This window comes from Symphalangus syndactylus, chromosome 9 (assembly GCF_028878055.3).
Source record: "Symphalangus syndactylus isolate Jambi chromosome 9, NHGRI_mSymSyn1-v2.1_pri, whole genome shotgun sequence".
NCBI classification, from domain to species: Eukaryota; Metazoa; Chordata; class Mammalia; order Primates; family Hylobatidae; genus Symphalangus; species Symphalangus syndactylus.
This window is the reverse complement of record NC_072431.2, coordinates 38,863,600-38,878,819: the sequence shown is the minus strand read 5'-3', so window position 1 is coordinate 38,878,819 and position 15,220 is coordinate 38,863,600. Positions and strand designations below refer to the sequence as shown.

Here is a 15,220-nt window from a genome sequence, read left to right as displayed (position 1 = left end):
TGCTCTCAAGAATGGCATGTATAATTTCTCATCTCAAATAAATATAGACTGCACAGGTCTATTTATAACTTGCTCATGGTCTTTTCATAGCTATTTCAGCTCACACATAAGAGATAATCTGGAAACAGTACTATAGTGTGGTTTGTAGTGATTACAATTACAGAAAAACTTCATTAATTCAAAAACTTCAATGCTTGGGATAAAGAATGGGGGCAAGCTTGGCTTTATATTACAGAGAGTTTATGCAAAGATTTCCTAAGCAAATATACTGAGTAAATTGTTCGTAAAAGAACCGCTTGCTTGACAAATTTTAAAGTCATGAATTCCCAACAATGGAAGTGCACTGTAAGCAAAAGCTACGTACTGCTTAGGTTGGTATATTGATATAATAACTAGAAATCATTTTTATCTACTTCTGAAGGAGAACACCTGCTAGCTTTTTATCCTAGTTCAAGCTGCAGTATTTATTTGAAAACAATTAGATATCGTTCCAATAAAATGTGGTGTTCCACTGACTTTTCATCATCTCAGACAGCTCTTTTCCCTAAGTTAACTGACTTAGATCTGACTCTATTTAGTAGAGTAAGTGCAAAAGGATACCACAGTTCAGAGCAAACCCTAATTAGTCCCCTAAAGCTTCAACAGACACATCCATTATATTAAAAAACCATGTTTTAATAATGTGACAGTTGGCATCCAAACGATAAGTGTCCAAACATGACGAATAGCAGGTTAACAACCTCTACGAAAGTGGGAGCAACCATGCCATGTTAGCCCATTTTTGCTTAGTCTTGTAATATATAAAATCATAGTATACAACTTTATTAATCTGTTATATTAGAGAGTTGCCCAACATCTCAAGATAAATAGGAGTACAAATAAATGTCTTACCTCTACTGGTAGTCATTTATAAGAAAAAGAACATGTTTTATGGTGCAGAAACAAACCTCTAAAACAGTTGAAATTGATAAGAAAATTGTGTCCTACCTGGGTCACTTTCTCGGTCACATTGTGTGTTCGATCCTTAACCTTGGGTGCAATAATGGTTTTATCTGAAGAAGGAGGCGATGAATTCTTTTTCTCAGTTTTGACCTCTGAAAAATTCAGAGTGAGCTGTGGAATCTTGTTAATGGTGCTGTATTTGTTGAGGTTTGAATCTGATGTGGATCCCAGGAGGCTTGACTTGATATGATTAAAAGGCCCTAAAAAAAGTGGAAAGTATTTGTAAGAGTAATATAAGAATATATAGAAGAAAGAGAGTTCTGAATGCCCTGCTAATGATTCCTGACCAATATGATCCTGATTTGAGTGTGACTGAATGCAGCCAGCTTATACCTGGACACAGGGCTTAGGGTCACCTTGGGCCACATGGAATGGCATGTGAGTATCTGAGAATAAGACTGGGTTCTAAGTGTGTACCCAGAGAGCAAATGGCAGATTTAGCTGTTAATTAGTTTCTTTCATTAAAAGCTAGAATAAAAGAAAAAACTACACTCTCTGTTATTGGTCAAATTCTACCTTTAAAGTTTCTTATAAATTTCATTTTGTAATTTGAGGATTATTTAAGAAGGACTTACCTATGGTTAAAGTCATATTGGCCATGAAATTTCCAAATGGATTATATACCCTGCTTCAATTTGTGTTACTCCCCTCTCTGTGTCACTGAGGAGTGACAAGCCATCTAGGCTCCTCATATGTTTCCACTACCTATATGAGATGCTCCACAGAGCTTCTGAAAGAGTTAAACCCAGATGAAGGAATTACAGATAAAACTGCAGAGGGTGAAAGGCCATTTCTGTGTGAATGTGTGTACTCTATTGAAAACTCTCGGATCATATGTGGGATTTTTAGGTCCTTTTTTTTTTTCTTTCACTTATGTTTAAGTCTTGACCACTTTCTGAGAAAAAAAAGGGTGCTATAAAATCCACATAAGAAGAATGCTCTGGCAAACATAACTTATAATAGAAGTGACCGCAGCTAGGTAATAGGGCATGTCTGAGGTTGATAATACCTAGTCACTTCTCGAAATCTTTCCTACAAAGATAACTTGGCAAGGTGGCAAGACTCCTGGTTTCTTTGTTGAGGGATTAGACTGACGAGCTATATCTTCCTTTGGGATGACTCTGTTGTCAGTTGCTTATGGAGAATCAGGAAATTCTCTGAGAAGTATCTTATATAATGAGCAATATTACATACACTGTTATTTAGCTCTTAGAAATTAACAACAGGGAGAATTTTATAAAAATCGTGAGCTCGCTATTTTTGTGCCCCAGGAAGTGGTTAAAACATACAAATTGCATCAATAAACTTGTTAGGCGGCATGGTTGCCTTCTGTTATTTTTTTCCCTGTTCAAAATGAAGTGAACCCATTTTCGGGATCAAAATGTACTTTAAGCATCAAGCAAGGTATAAACATTTTAAAATTAGACAAAGATTTTGTATTTTGGACAACAATCAATCAACTTGGGTCAGATATAATACTAAGAAATCAATGCTCATCATTTTGTTCATAGTCACTCTGGGGGAAAATCACACTACACTTGTTCATAAAAGTTTACCCTTGTTTATTATAAAAGTTTGAAGTAATATTAATAAATTTTCATGTATTTAACAAATACTGTGTTTCTTGAGCTGCATTTCTGTTGACTCCCTGAGTCTTATCCATGACGATGACCAAGTCCATCTAGAAGAAAAATGTCATGAGCTCTCCAGGAATTTATTGCCTCGTATGTTCTCATTTGCATATAGAACCTAACTCTCTTTACTATTTATACAAAGATAGAAATGAAAGCCAATAGTGGCAACAAATTCATCTAGCCTTCAGATAGTTCTCTGACAAAAACTCCATTCTTCAGGTCGTTTTGGAAGGCTCCAGCCCACATCACTGATTTATTTTATTGTAATGCATACCAGGATAGTGTTTCCCTTTCTGCAGCATTCTATAGTTGAGTTCTAGGTTTCATATCTTAATATTTACAATTTGTAAATTATGCTAGGATTTCAGATTTCTTAGATATTGTCTTTTCCCCAACTCTAATGTCATATTTTCACTCCTTAGGTTATTTAACAGGGATGCTATTAAGAGATTATAGGTAACAGAGATCAAATATATAGTTAAATTGTATTCAAAACCCTTAAGCTCATCTTTCCACTCTCTTTCTGTATCATCCTTCTCTATGCTGCATTTCTGTAGCAAATTGTCCACAGAGTGGTTTAAAATTTGGCTAAATTCATGGATCATCGATGTCATCACAGATTCTACAATGTTAATAGACAGAAAGACACTGTTAATCTACTTTAATTGCCCTTGTGACCCGTTCCAATAAACTCCACTGAATTGGCTACACTTATATAAGTATGTGATTTCAACTATGGTAGTATTTCACTCTAGGGGAGATTTGTGGGGGCATTTTTTGTTGTCACAATTATGAAAGAATTTCAATATCACAATCCTCCTGCCTTAAAGAATTGCCTTACATGCCTCAAGGCCATTCATGCAGGTGAAAAGCCTGTTTATTCATGAACTGAGCCTTAAAACCAACTGTTTCACATATAAACACCACAATGTGCTTTTTTCCATGACTTTAATATAAATTGAAATTTCCAGAGCTATAATCCATGTAGAGGTAAGAATATATATTGTTTTATTCAGAACATTATCAGAAATTGTTCATCATTTTGGAAAATTATGCCACTTAGAGCTACACTCCTTGTGGCATTTGAATAGCCAATAGAAAATTTCAGAGTTTAGATTACAATCTGTGTTTGGATCTGTTATTTGCAAATATGTAAGCTAAGAGATTTGAGTCTTCTTTGTCAGTGTTGGAACCAAATATTATTAAATTTTCGGAAAATTACCAAAATCACACTAATAAAAGTTCCTTCAAAAATATTTTATATAAATATCCTCCTATATATGTAAAATGATATGATACTATGAAAAGGAACCCGTCTCTTAGAAATGAAACACTTGTAATTATTTATTTGTCTTTGGGTTGGCTGTTGGTTTTCAGTCTCATTCTCAAAACTCCCTGGAGATCTGCCACAACTCCTCTATAATGTCTCAATTGTCATTTCATTTTCCATTACATCTTCGATTTCTCATTACATAACAAAGCATGTTTGCAGGATCTTTTTTATGTATTAGAGGATGAATATATGCCCTGACATCTAATGGGATTTCTTTCTTCTGTGCAATTCACTACTATTGCATTATATCACGGAAGGTATCATTTTGACACTACTATTAAAAGCAAGAGCTAGCTCATTTATAAGAATACCATACGTCCTTATTTTCTCTTCAGTTTATATTGGTATACTAATCATAATTAAATTTTAGTTACTTCCCATTTTTAAAATTCATGTATAAATAAGTCTGATATAATTCTTGACTCCAATGGTGGTTTTGATTATGCTGCCCATCTATACTCCTGCTGTACCATTTTATCTGGTACCTGTATGGAATATTTTCTCATGTACTTAATGCTTTTAAAACCAAGTTTTCTTCATATGTCTGATTATTGCATTATGTTTTCTAGTGCAGTTATATTTGAACACTAACATATTGAAATAAATATTTTATTGTAAACTGCTTTTCTTTTATTTCTCCTGTATATTACAGTTAGGGAATCATGTTGATATTTTATAAATAGGTTAAATTATCTCTGAGTTCCATTTCAGGATTGGAAAGTGAGTACAACGAAATATTTATTGAGACAAGGAGACATCGGATCTGATATGATTGAGAAACTGGTTGATAAAATGTCATACTCAAATTTGGCCTCAGAATTTGCAACTTCATTGCATTCACTATTTTAGCTTCTCTTATTTGCAGGTGGAAAAACCTTCTAAACTCTTACTCTATTCTGAGTTTTTTTTTTTTTTTTGGCTCTTAGTCTTAAAGAGTTAATCCACATTTTCTTTTAATCTATATTTTAATTAATTCAGCAAAACTTAAAATATTACTTAAAATAACTTGTGCAAGCTACTTAGATAAGGCATTTAAAATTTATTTCATGCTGTATAAAAAAGATAATTATGCTTCTTTCTACTGATTTTAAAGCAGATGTTTAAATGCAGAAGACTTCTAGAGTCTTCAAGATGATCAGTGTTGGCTTAGGTTCCTCTAAGCCCATCTAAATGCAAATGAAAAAAATTTCAACATTTCAACTAAGGTAGGTATTAACAATATCCTTATTTCACCAATTGTAAACCTAAGCGGACAGAATATGAGGGCAGAAAAGAATAAGAATAAAGGACCAGAATGCAGGATTTCCTACCTCCTAAGTCTATATTCAGAGAGGCCTTGGTTGAGGATTTAAAGGTGAAAGGCAGCCTCACTGAGTGATCATGAACAGATGGGATTTAGGATTCTAATGAAAGAAAGGAGAATAACCTGAAAAACAAAGTAAATAAATTTAAAGGAAATGAATGGGGAGAAATAGAGGGAAATAAGAGATTCAATAGAAAGTCATGTAAAACGCAAAAGCATAGAAGAGGACTTGATGTTCTTCAGAGAAGCATTTACAAGATGGATGACCAGGTTACATTTTTCAATATATTAGGAGAAGGTGGAAAACAGGTAACCAAGTAGACTAAACCAACAGCTGGAGAGTGCTTTAATATATTTCAAGGGTCTGATTAAACATAAAGTAGGCCAATTTCCAACTACAAAGAAATACCTACATTTAGACATGAAGCTAGAGGCTAAAGCAACAACTGAGAAGAATTTTAAAGATATTTAAAATTTATATGATGAGGCTATTTAAATTTACCATGAGTTATGAGATGCTAAAGGAGAATATATATTTTTTTTAGATAGTGCTGGAAATATAGCTAAGGGCATCTGATAGATTAAAAAAAAATGCTACTTTAAAAAATCATTTTGGAGTGCTAAATGTGATAGGAAAGGAGGAAACCAAACAGACAAAGGTTGTTTTTAAATCATCAGGTATTTGTACAATATATCTTAGGGCATTGAGTTTATTTAGCTAAAGTCTAATAAAACCCAAATTGCTGAAGCAACTTAACATGAAAGAAGATGCAAATGCAGTGTTTAATAATTAAACTTTGTAAAAGAACACTGTCAATAAGTATAAGGCAACTAATTTAGCACTTAGAAAGATGCATAAGAAGTAATCATCAAATTATTTTTCTTCATATTGTCTGTTTCAGTGCATGACATATTATTTGCAGGAGTAAACTGTTATCATTGAAAATCAATTTGCAAATCCTTATCAGATGACAAGATACTGGGTAATGGACAATGCAGCCTATGAGAAACAAGTTGTATTAGATTAATTTATTTCGTTTATGAGTCATATAGGCTAGAGAGGAGATAAAAGCTGTAACAAACGTTGAAAGTAGTTTTACTTCAGAGTCATACGACAGATTCATAGACTAACTGGAAATGGAACACACCAATGACAGAGGGCAGCAGGGCTACTTGAGATAACAAGGAGGTGGAAGCATTAAAGGGGCAAAATTGTATTACGACTTATTTACAAAGTAGAGAAAGTGAGGTAGATTTTTACTGATGACTTATAAAGCAAAATAGAAAAGCCACCAAGTTTGAGGTAAAAATTAAAATATGAGTGATGGAGGTAGGATTAGGTACCCCTCTCACATATTAGAGAAGTTGTTAAAAAATTATAATACATACATATGTATATGCAGGAAGTGCAATTTATTTGAAATAACTTTTCCACTCTTTGACAATGGTTTACACTTTTAACAAAGAACTTTGAAATGTTAGCTTAAGGAGTCAGAATGCTAGGAAAATTTATTAAAGGGAAACGAAATAGATCCTAAGAAGATTAAGTGGAAATTAGTTTTAGAAAAAGATAGGGTACCAATTTGCTGTCTTTTTATTGTGATATTGCATCATCATTAGCAGTAGTCAGCTAGTATCTCTGTCCAGTAGAGATAGATGAAGGAGAAAAAAATACATATCAGAAAGAAGGATTTAGGTTAGCTCTTTGTGTAGCAGGCACTAACACAGACTTCCTGAGAAAGTTAAAGAATGGCATCCTCTGGAGATAAATGTACCACCTCTGCAAGGTACTTAGCCAATACCTCACCTGACATGAATAAATCAGATGATGTTGAAGACATTACCAACACTTCCTGAGTTATTTATTTAATTCAGAATTAAATAATTAGAATTAAATTCAACCAAAATAATGTTTTTTGGTTGAATATTGAAATAATTAATTATAATTATGCATTTTGTACACAAAGCAGTGTAGAAACCTGCATTTTTAGTCTTTTATTTATATCTGGTATAGACGCAAAGTCAAAACAATTTAAAGTGCACACTTGGGGGTTCCTGTAACTAATTAGCAATGTTAATGGCTTTGTGAAAAATCTTAGAGGCAGACACTTAAACATTGTTAATAGTTTTCAAAACCAGAGCTTGAAAAAAGTAATGAAAACTTTCGAGTGAAAATTTACATTAGATTTAATTAAGTTTGCAAATGTTTTCTCCAATTTGGGGATATAACTTCTTAAGTATTAATATGTGAAAACTTTCTACAATGGTTTAGAGATTTGTAATGCCAAATTCTGACTTTGATGATTCTACCATATACTTTAAATTGTGATCGTAAAATTGATGTACAATCTGAAATCTATGTAATAAATAAAGTATATCTTTATTCAAAGACGACTCTTATTAAAAATGAGAGAGTTGAGAAAAAAAGGCTGGAGAGTAAATGAATTGTTTTATGACACTAAAATAAAATAGCTGTACTTTGACATATATGTGAACTAGTAGTTTGAAAGTTAAACAAGTCCAATTTTCTATTTGTTGAGAAAAATTAGGTTCATTTAGCACTACATTTAAAAATCACTAGAAAATTAATTAATGCCTACTAATTTACTGCTAATTGTTAAATCCTAAAGCTAGTTGGCAAGAACTATCTGTATCCTGCTTCTTGAGGTTACATTCTGAATTATGTCAATGCAAACCACAACACACAGTTGACACTAATTTGCTCCCTTTTAGAAATCACAGTGGACAGGTCAAAAGAAAAAAAAAAAAAGAACAATGATGTAGGTGAAATCCCATCCCACTATTGGGGTCAACCTGCATAGACCCTTTTAAAGTGCTTACAAAATAAAATTGGGGTGGGTTTGGGGAGATACTGCCATAATTTCCCTGATTTTCAAATCTCACTAGGTTGCTGACCAAACATCTTTGCTCCCTAGTGCTATTAATTCATTCATAACCATCACCAGCTCTGAATTATTTTAGGGAAGCAATTGAGAAATCAATATACAAAATTGCACAGTGGTCAGTGTACCAGTGACATATAGGAGAGAGTGGTCAAAACAGTGAATTCTAAGTAATGACGGTTACTGGTGGAGACGTGTTCATGCAACACACATGCACAAAATAAGTCACAATCACCATTTGCACACCCACAGCAGCATGCATGGCCTATGTTGAAAGACCAAATCCCAATGGTTTTCAATTTGATGATAATAATATGGTTATTATATTTTGTGATCCTTGTATCTACTATGATATAGTAGAAAACAGAAGTGAATTTCAAATTTTCAGCCCAATCCAAATTTATCCAGAGTATTCCCAGTTAAATATAACCCTATGGTAGTTGTAGGTTATGCCAGTGATTTCAGACTAATAGAGAACAAAATTAAAATGATTAAAATATAATAGAGAAAAATAGAAAACAACTATCATGCATATATAGTTTACTACTACAGTAAGCTGAAAACCATACCCCCTGCCATCCAGGAACGTGAAACTAGTTTTGAGGAAACAAAAGAGGAACAAGTGAAGTGATGCTTATTTAATCTTACACACAAAATTTTTGTTTTCCTGAAATAGGCTTTTGTGTCTCTCACATCAGAATATATTTAGCTTGATATTTGTGTTTTTCCAAGTGATTTAAATATTTAGGAAGTATTCATTGTCAACCTAGGCTTATCATTCTTGCAGGCAAAAGGAGCTCATGATCATTTTGGTGACACAGCAGAGAAATAACAATGTCTGTAGCAAAATCAAGCCATGATGTCTCCACCAGGCACCCCGAATAGCTAAGGGCAGCATGAAGATGTTGCATTGAACAGGGCATACAGCAGGCAAGTTAACATGCCAAGTAAAGGGGCACGTTGAACATCAGATGGTGAAATTTGAGTTTGTACATTACCTTTGACATTGCGACCATTGTCTGTTTTGAGCACATAAGGATAAAAAAAGAGAAATATAAAAAGAAGACTAAAATTACATTATATACACTGAATTACCTGTATAAAAACGGAGAAATCAGAATATGATGCAAAATTTCTCTTTAATTGAAATTAACATTGTGTACTATTCCACCAAGTAACATGCATGTATTAAATAGTATCTGTCATAATATACATTCTTACTTAAATATGTGAAGCATTTATCTCAATTTAAATGGATTCCAAAGTACAGATTTTATAATTATGACAGTTTGGAAATAGACTTCCCTAGCTGCTGCAGTTGTGACAAAACTTTCAACCTTGTCAACAGCCAATTTTAGTGTCTCCTCAACTATCACTTAGATTATACTCAAAGGAAGACTCCACATTTTGCATGTTAAGTGTTTTTTTGCATATAATTTAACCTAGTATGTTAATAAGGAAAATGTTTCTAAGATAACAGTTCCTTCCTCCCTCCGTCCCTTCCTTCCTTCCTTCCTTCCTTCCTTCCTTCCTTCCTTCCCTCCCTCCCTCCCTCCCTCCTTCCTTCCTTCCTTCCTTCCTTCCTTCCTTCCTTCCTTCCTTCCTTCCTTCCTTTCAGGACAAGTTCTGGCTATATCTCTCTGGATGGACTTGAACTTCTACGCTCAAGAATCCTCATGCCTGAGCCTCCTTAGTAGCTGGGACTACAACCACACCAGTCTGCCTGGCTCCACTCTGCCTGGCTCCAACTTACATTATGAATCACAATTTTATTAACTGTCCTTCTCCAAATGTTCTTCAATATATATTTTAAAAATAGCAAATGTAACTCAAAGAGTCATTCTTAGGCAAAAATAATTGCAAGAAGTAAATGAAAGATTAGATTGTTTTTAAAAATGTAAACATTTTTATTAATGTTGTCACAATGAATTCAGTGTAATTACTAGAATATTGAAAATTTTGATTTGTAATAAAATGGGCTCTTTTAAAATCTAAATTAAATATTTTCAGATTTATTTTGAGATCAGCTATCTAAATGTGGCATACTTGCCACTAACAAAATATGCATTTACTAGCTATGAAACACACAAGCTTAAAATAAATGTCACTGTCATATCAAAACCATTCAAACATATCCAAGATTTGAAAAATCTGTTCAGCATTTTGTTGATATCTATGCTAACAACGTGCCCATTTAAAATCTTGGGATATATCATAATAATTTTAAAGCTTACAACTGAAATAATTCTAAGAGTGTGATATATTGAATTGCTCGTAGACATTGCATTGGACAAAGATATACTAATAAAACTGTGGCCTTAGATGACAACTCCCTTTCCTCTTTGAGAGAATCACAAAAAACAAATAGAGATAGTGGAAGAGATCTTGATTACTCAGAATGAATGTGCTCTATCGGAAGCTGGGTCCAAAAACCATTAGTAAAGTAACAACTGCTTGCAAGTAGTTATAAATTATAACTGTACTTATCAAACCTAAAAATTATATGTAAAGATTTACCAATTCCAAGAAAACTAATAAAACATTACATTATATAGTTATTACAGCTTTGACCTTCCAAGGCAGAGTGTGGCTTGTGCACTGGTCTTAGCTGAGATCTGCTTGTTATTCTTCCATGACAATGCCAAGTACAGAAATTGGAGTAAATATTTAGAATCTTTTGCAGCAGTTTGGCAGAGTAATTTAATCTCTGATTAATCTAATAGTAAAACAATTGGGGTTTATATTTTGTGTCTATTTTTTACATTTTATTTTCATAGTAGTACATTTTTATTGACTTCACAAATGTATTGGTCAGTGATGAATTAATTAGAAAACAAAATTCTAGTTCTTCATCAAAGATGGTTTGAAAAGTATGGTTCTAAGGTACTTGATAATGTGGATTAAATGAGAGGATAAGGTAAAATATTATTCATTAATATATCTGCAAAATATTTAAAGTTCTGTGAAGATAGCCTGTACAGGAGAACATTTTTATTGATTTGAATGAGGAGAAAACAATCAGACTTTGAAATCTTGTGCATGATTTCACCTGTTAATCAGTTACATGAATTCATAAAACTAAAATCACTTATAAAAGTTTTCCATCTTTCCTTATCAACGGCTCTATTGCTAAAATATACCAAATTATAAAGTCTTAGGAAGTATAGTTTCTTTTTTGCTAATCAGTGATTTTGTAGCTAAAATTGCTCTAAAGATGAAGTATAAAATACCCTCTGAATTTATCAATCTATAGTCACATGTTGACTCCAGCATAATCTGTAAGAAAGTAATATTTTTTTTGAAAACAGCTTACTTTGGGTGAGGGAGAAAAATCGAGGATGATCTTAGCACCAAATGTTTATGTATAGTACCTGTACTGAGAAATCCAAAAATATGAAATCATTCTTTCTCATAATTGTATCAGTAACTGTGCACTAAATGGATATCATATAAATTAAAAACAATGAAGTTAAATCAAGAAATCTAATCTAAACTACTCAGCACCACTGTCCAAACACAGGCTAAGTCAGTACAATGCACTGATTATGTATCAGTTTGATTTTCAAATTTGTTGTTTTTGAATTTTACTATACCACTGTTATTATAGAAGTCAGGATCTCTCTAGGGAATCTCTGAAATGGCAATTTCTGAAAAGTCAGTATGATTGCTAAAAGTGACTACACTAACTAAACTAGCTAAAACATATGCTGGTCATTTGAATTACCATATTTAATTTATTGTTGCTGTTTAGCCACAGGACACACTGATCAAATATCAAATTCTAGCAGTTTCATTCTGTCAGAAAATATTGAGCCTACCATTACTAAATGGGATAGGGCCTTAGATGATTATCCAATTTGGGAATTGGGCTTGTATTTTCTTTTTTCCCTCTGACCTTCTTTGGCCCAGAGATTAAAATAGATGTGCTAATTGCTCTTGTATCTTTTTCTGAGCTATTGATTTATCTTTCTTTGAACTTTTTCCTGCTAACTCTTCCTTTCACCTCTTTTGCCTTCTCTACTTCATGGTGTCCTTTAGATAAAGATCCTCTATATGATTTACTCCTAAGACTTCATTTAACTTCAGAGTATGATGGAGCAGAAAACTCATTATTTTCTAATCTGCATGATTTTGAAACAGAACTCACAAGCACAGTCCTCTCAACATCACATGGTCTTCTCAATGTCACACCAATATTTATCGAGTATCTGCCATGAAGTAGATAATTGTGCTAGATACTAAGGGTGCAGAGCTCACTATGCCAGAGTGTCTATGTTGAAGGAGCTCACAGCAACATAATTGTTTGCTTACGTATCTGACAAGAATGATAGACATATAATACACAATAAATATAAAATGCAATCCATGCTACACTATGTGTAAATATTGGTTTGCACACTCGAGTGTGAAATGATTTAATTCTTTTGGTTTGGGAAGGGGGAAATGTGTCCCTGCTGCTGAGTGGTAGTGTAAGGAGAGACAAAGTGGGGAAGAGTATTCCAGGCATAACAAAGTAATGAAGCAAGAAAACATGTTACATTTTTGGGAAAAGGCAAATTATATCTGTGCAGGTGTAGAATAGAGTATGTAGTAGGAAGGGGAGTCTTGCTGGGGCTAGAAATAAGGCTGGAAAAATAAGTGTGATCAGCTGACAAAGTGCCTAACACCTCACACTAAGAATCAATGTTTTAAAGACAAAACTAGCAGCAGCCTGGACAGCAGGTCTCTCAAGAACCCAAATCTATGGGAATCTGAAAAGTGGATCTGATGTACCCATGCCAGGAACATTGATTCTCAGACTCCTTGGGGAAAGTCAAGAGATTCAACAGACTCCTCCTATGGCAAGGTTTCATGGAGGAGCAGGAGTGAGGGAGGAAAAAGATTGCATGGATTTGATTGTAGACTATGGAGACAGGCAGTCCTGCGTTTGAAGCCAGGCTCTGACACTGACTAGCTCTGTAACCTTAGTCTAGTTATTTATGTTATTTATTTAACATAGTTAAGCCTCTGTTTCCTCACTTACTAAATAGGGCTTAAAAATGATTCCTAATTTGGGTTTCTTATGAGAGTAAAATGAGACTTAATGTGTGTCAAGCATTTACATTGCCTCAGACACAGTAAGTACTTAACCGATGTTATCAATTACCATGTTCATGATAAATTGTTTCTGCCATTGCCTTTTAAGTATCCTTAATTTCACTACTGGCTAATGTAAGAATGTGAACATAAAGAGGCCAGGGAGAAATAAATTCTGATTTGCTTTTCAAGTTGATTTTGGTTGAGATCAGGACTTTCAAGATTTTTTTCCCTTTAAATTTTTCCCCTTCTTCCTACGTACCTTGCACCCCTGTCAGCTTACAGCTTTCTGATCACTCAGTACATCACAGTTCCTATGCTGCTCCCTTTGGAAAGAGTCGGTCAATGAACTAGCCCTCTGATGGCACAAATTCTTTCTTCCCAGGGCATGATCATTTGCTAAATGCAGCAAAATTAATTATGCTTGAGATGATAGTGTTCATCACCTAAGCACATGTTATAATAAGCATTAATTAATTAACACTCCATGTGGTAGGCAGATAATGGTTATCATACTATTTCAGAAATACAGATAAAGAAGCCAGAAGACACTAAATTACTCACTATGGTTCAAAGAGGAAATCAGTAACAACTCTGAGTGTAGGACTCAGGTTTTTAATAGCCTTTAATCACATTTCTTTCCCTAATGTAGAGATTATTGTTGAAATTTAAAACAATATGCAAATAATCATTTATTATCCATATATATATGTTTCCATTTTTTAAAAAAATCAAACATACCTTCGCTGGCATGTCGGTCTCTAAATATGTTCTTGGGGTGGACGCCGAATCCTTCTATATCATGAACTGAAGATGCTCTCCGTATACTACATAAGCTTTCCCTTGATCTGGAATGGGACAGCTGGGAACTTGACTGCAGCATGTCAGGGTAGAGTCGGTCCCATTGCCTTTTGGGAGAGGAATGGTCAAGAGGTCCAGATATATTCACCAAGGGAGAACATTTGCTGGGCTGTATCAAAGCTTTTGTGTCATCTGCTTCAGAGGGGCTGCAGCTTTCTTTTGTAGGAGACTTAAAATGCTTCATGGCTACTGAATCATCACTGTGTTTAGATGAATCGATGACCACCACATCGGGGTCTTCTTGTGGTAAGGACTGCTTTCTGTAAGTGAGAACTCTCAGACCAGGGAATTTGAACCCGAAAAATTTCCCTATAAGTGGAGACAGGAGAGAGCATTATTATAAGGCAAATGATATATCCTGTAACAAAAACAGACATTGTTTACTCATATTTAAACACCATGTAAAAATAATTATGAATCAATGGTTATAGTTGGAATAGGGGATATTATGGAAAACTTCTCTGAGACCAGTGTGAAGTATGACATAAGTAGCAAGAAAACAGTAAATAATTTTATCATATTTCTGATGATTAGATCCACACCAGTGACATAAAAGTATTTGGATGACAGGAGACTTTTAGCTTTAATAAAATAAAAACATGCATCCACTCTACATCCACTTTTCTAGAGAAATTGAAGGATGAACAGAGTTTTAAGAAAATATGACCTAAGGCATCATAAGTCCAGGGATAGACACAGGAGTGAGTATAGCCTATGTACGTGTGTGGGTGATGGGGGGCTAATGTGTTGGGGCAGGCAGGAAGGAAGCGAGGTGAGGTAAAGAATAGATCTTGCATATTTAGAATATTTGTATTGAATAATATTGTGAGTCGAGTTTGGGTGTGAAAAGTGGGGTCAACTGTGTATGAGAGGTTTATCATTCCATCTGGAATTCTTAAAGACTTTTGGTTTAAAAGAGCAATGTACTGTACTTGTAAAGATTTCTTTTTCCTGTTTCCTGTTTTTTTTTTGCTCCAAAATTGGATAGTATGGCATATAATGTTATATATCTCAGAGTGGCTGATGCACAGAAGGACAACTAAATATAAACTTTAAAGAGCTGATGTTAAAAATTAAAATATTAACTAATAAATATAACATTAAAATA

The 15,220-nt window shown here is 33.9% G+C and overlaps 1 protein-coding gene across 3 annotated transcripts in view; it reads right to left on the bottom strand.

Moving 5' to 3' along the window:
- KCNH7 (potassium voltage-gated channel subfamily H member 7) overlaps positions 1-15,220 on the bottom strand; it is a 475,937-nt gene that overhangs the window by 134,290 nt on the left and 326,427 nt on the right. For 2 of the 3 annotated variants that reach the window (XM_055291948.2, XM_055291949.2), the window contains exons 4-6: positions 13,993-14,421; positions 9,174-9,194; positions 988-1,202 (exon numbers count right to left, since the gene is read on the bottom strand). In XM_055291948.2, coding sequence (XP_055147923.1) covers positions 988-1,202; positions 9,174-9,194; positions 13,993-14,421 — 665 coding nt within the window. The remainder of the gene's footprint in view (positions 1-987; positions 1,203-9,173; positions 9,195-13,992; positions 14,422-15,220) is intronic. The other variant, XM_055291950.2, reaches the window with a different exon arrangement.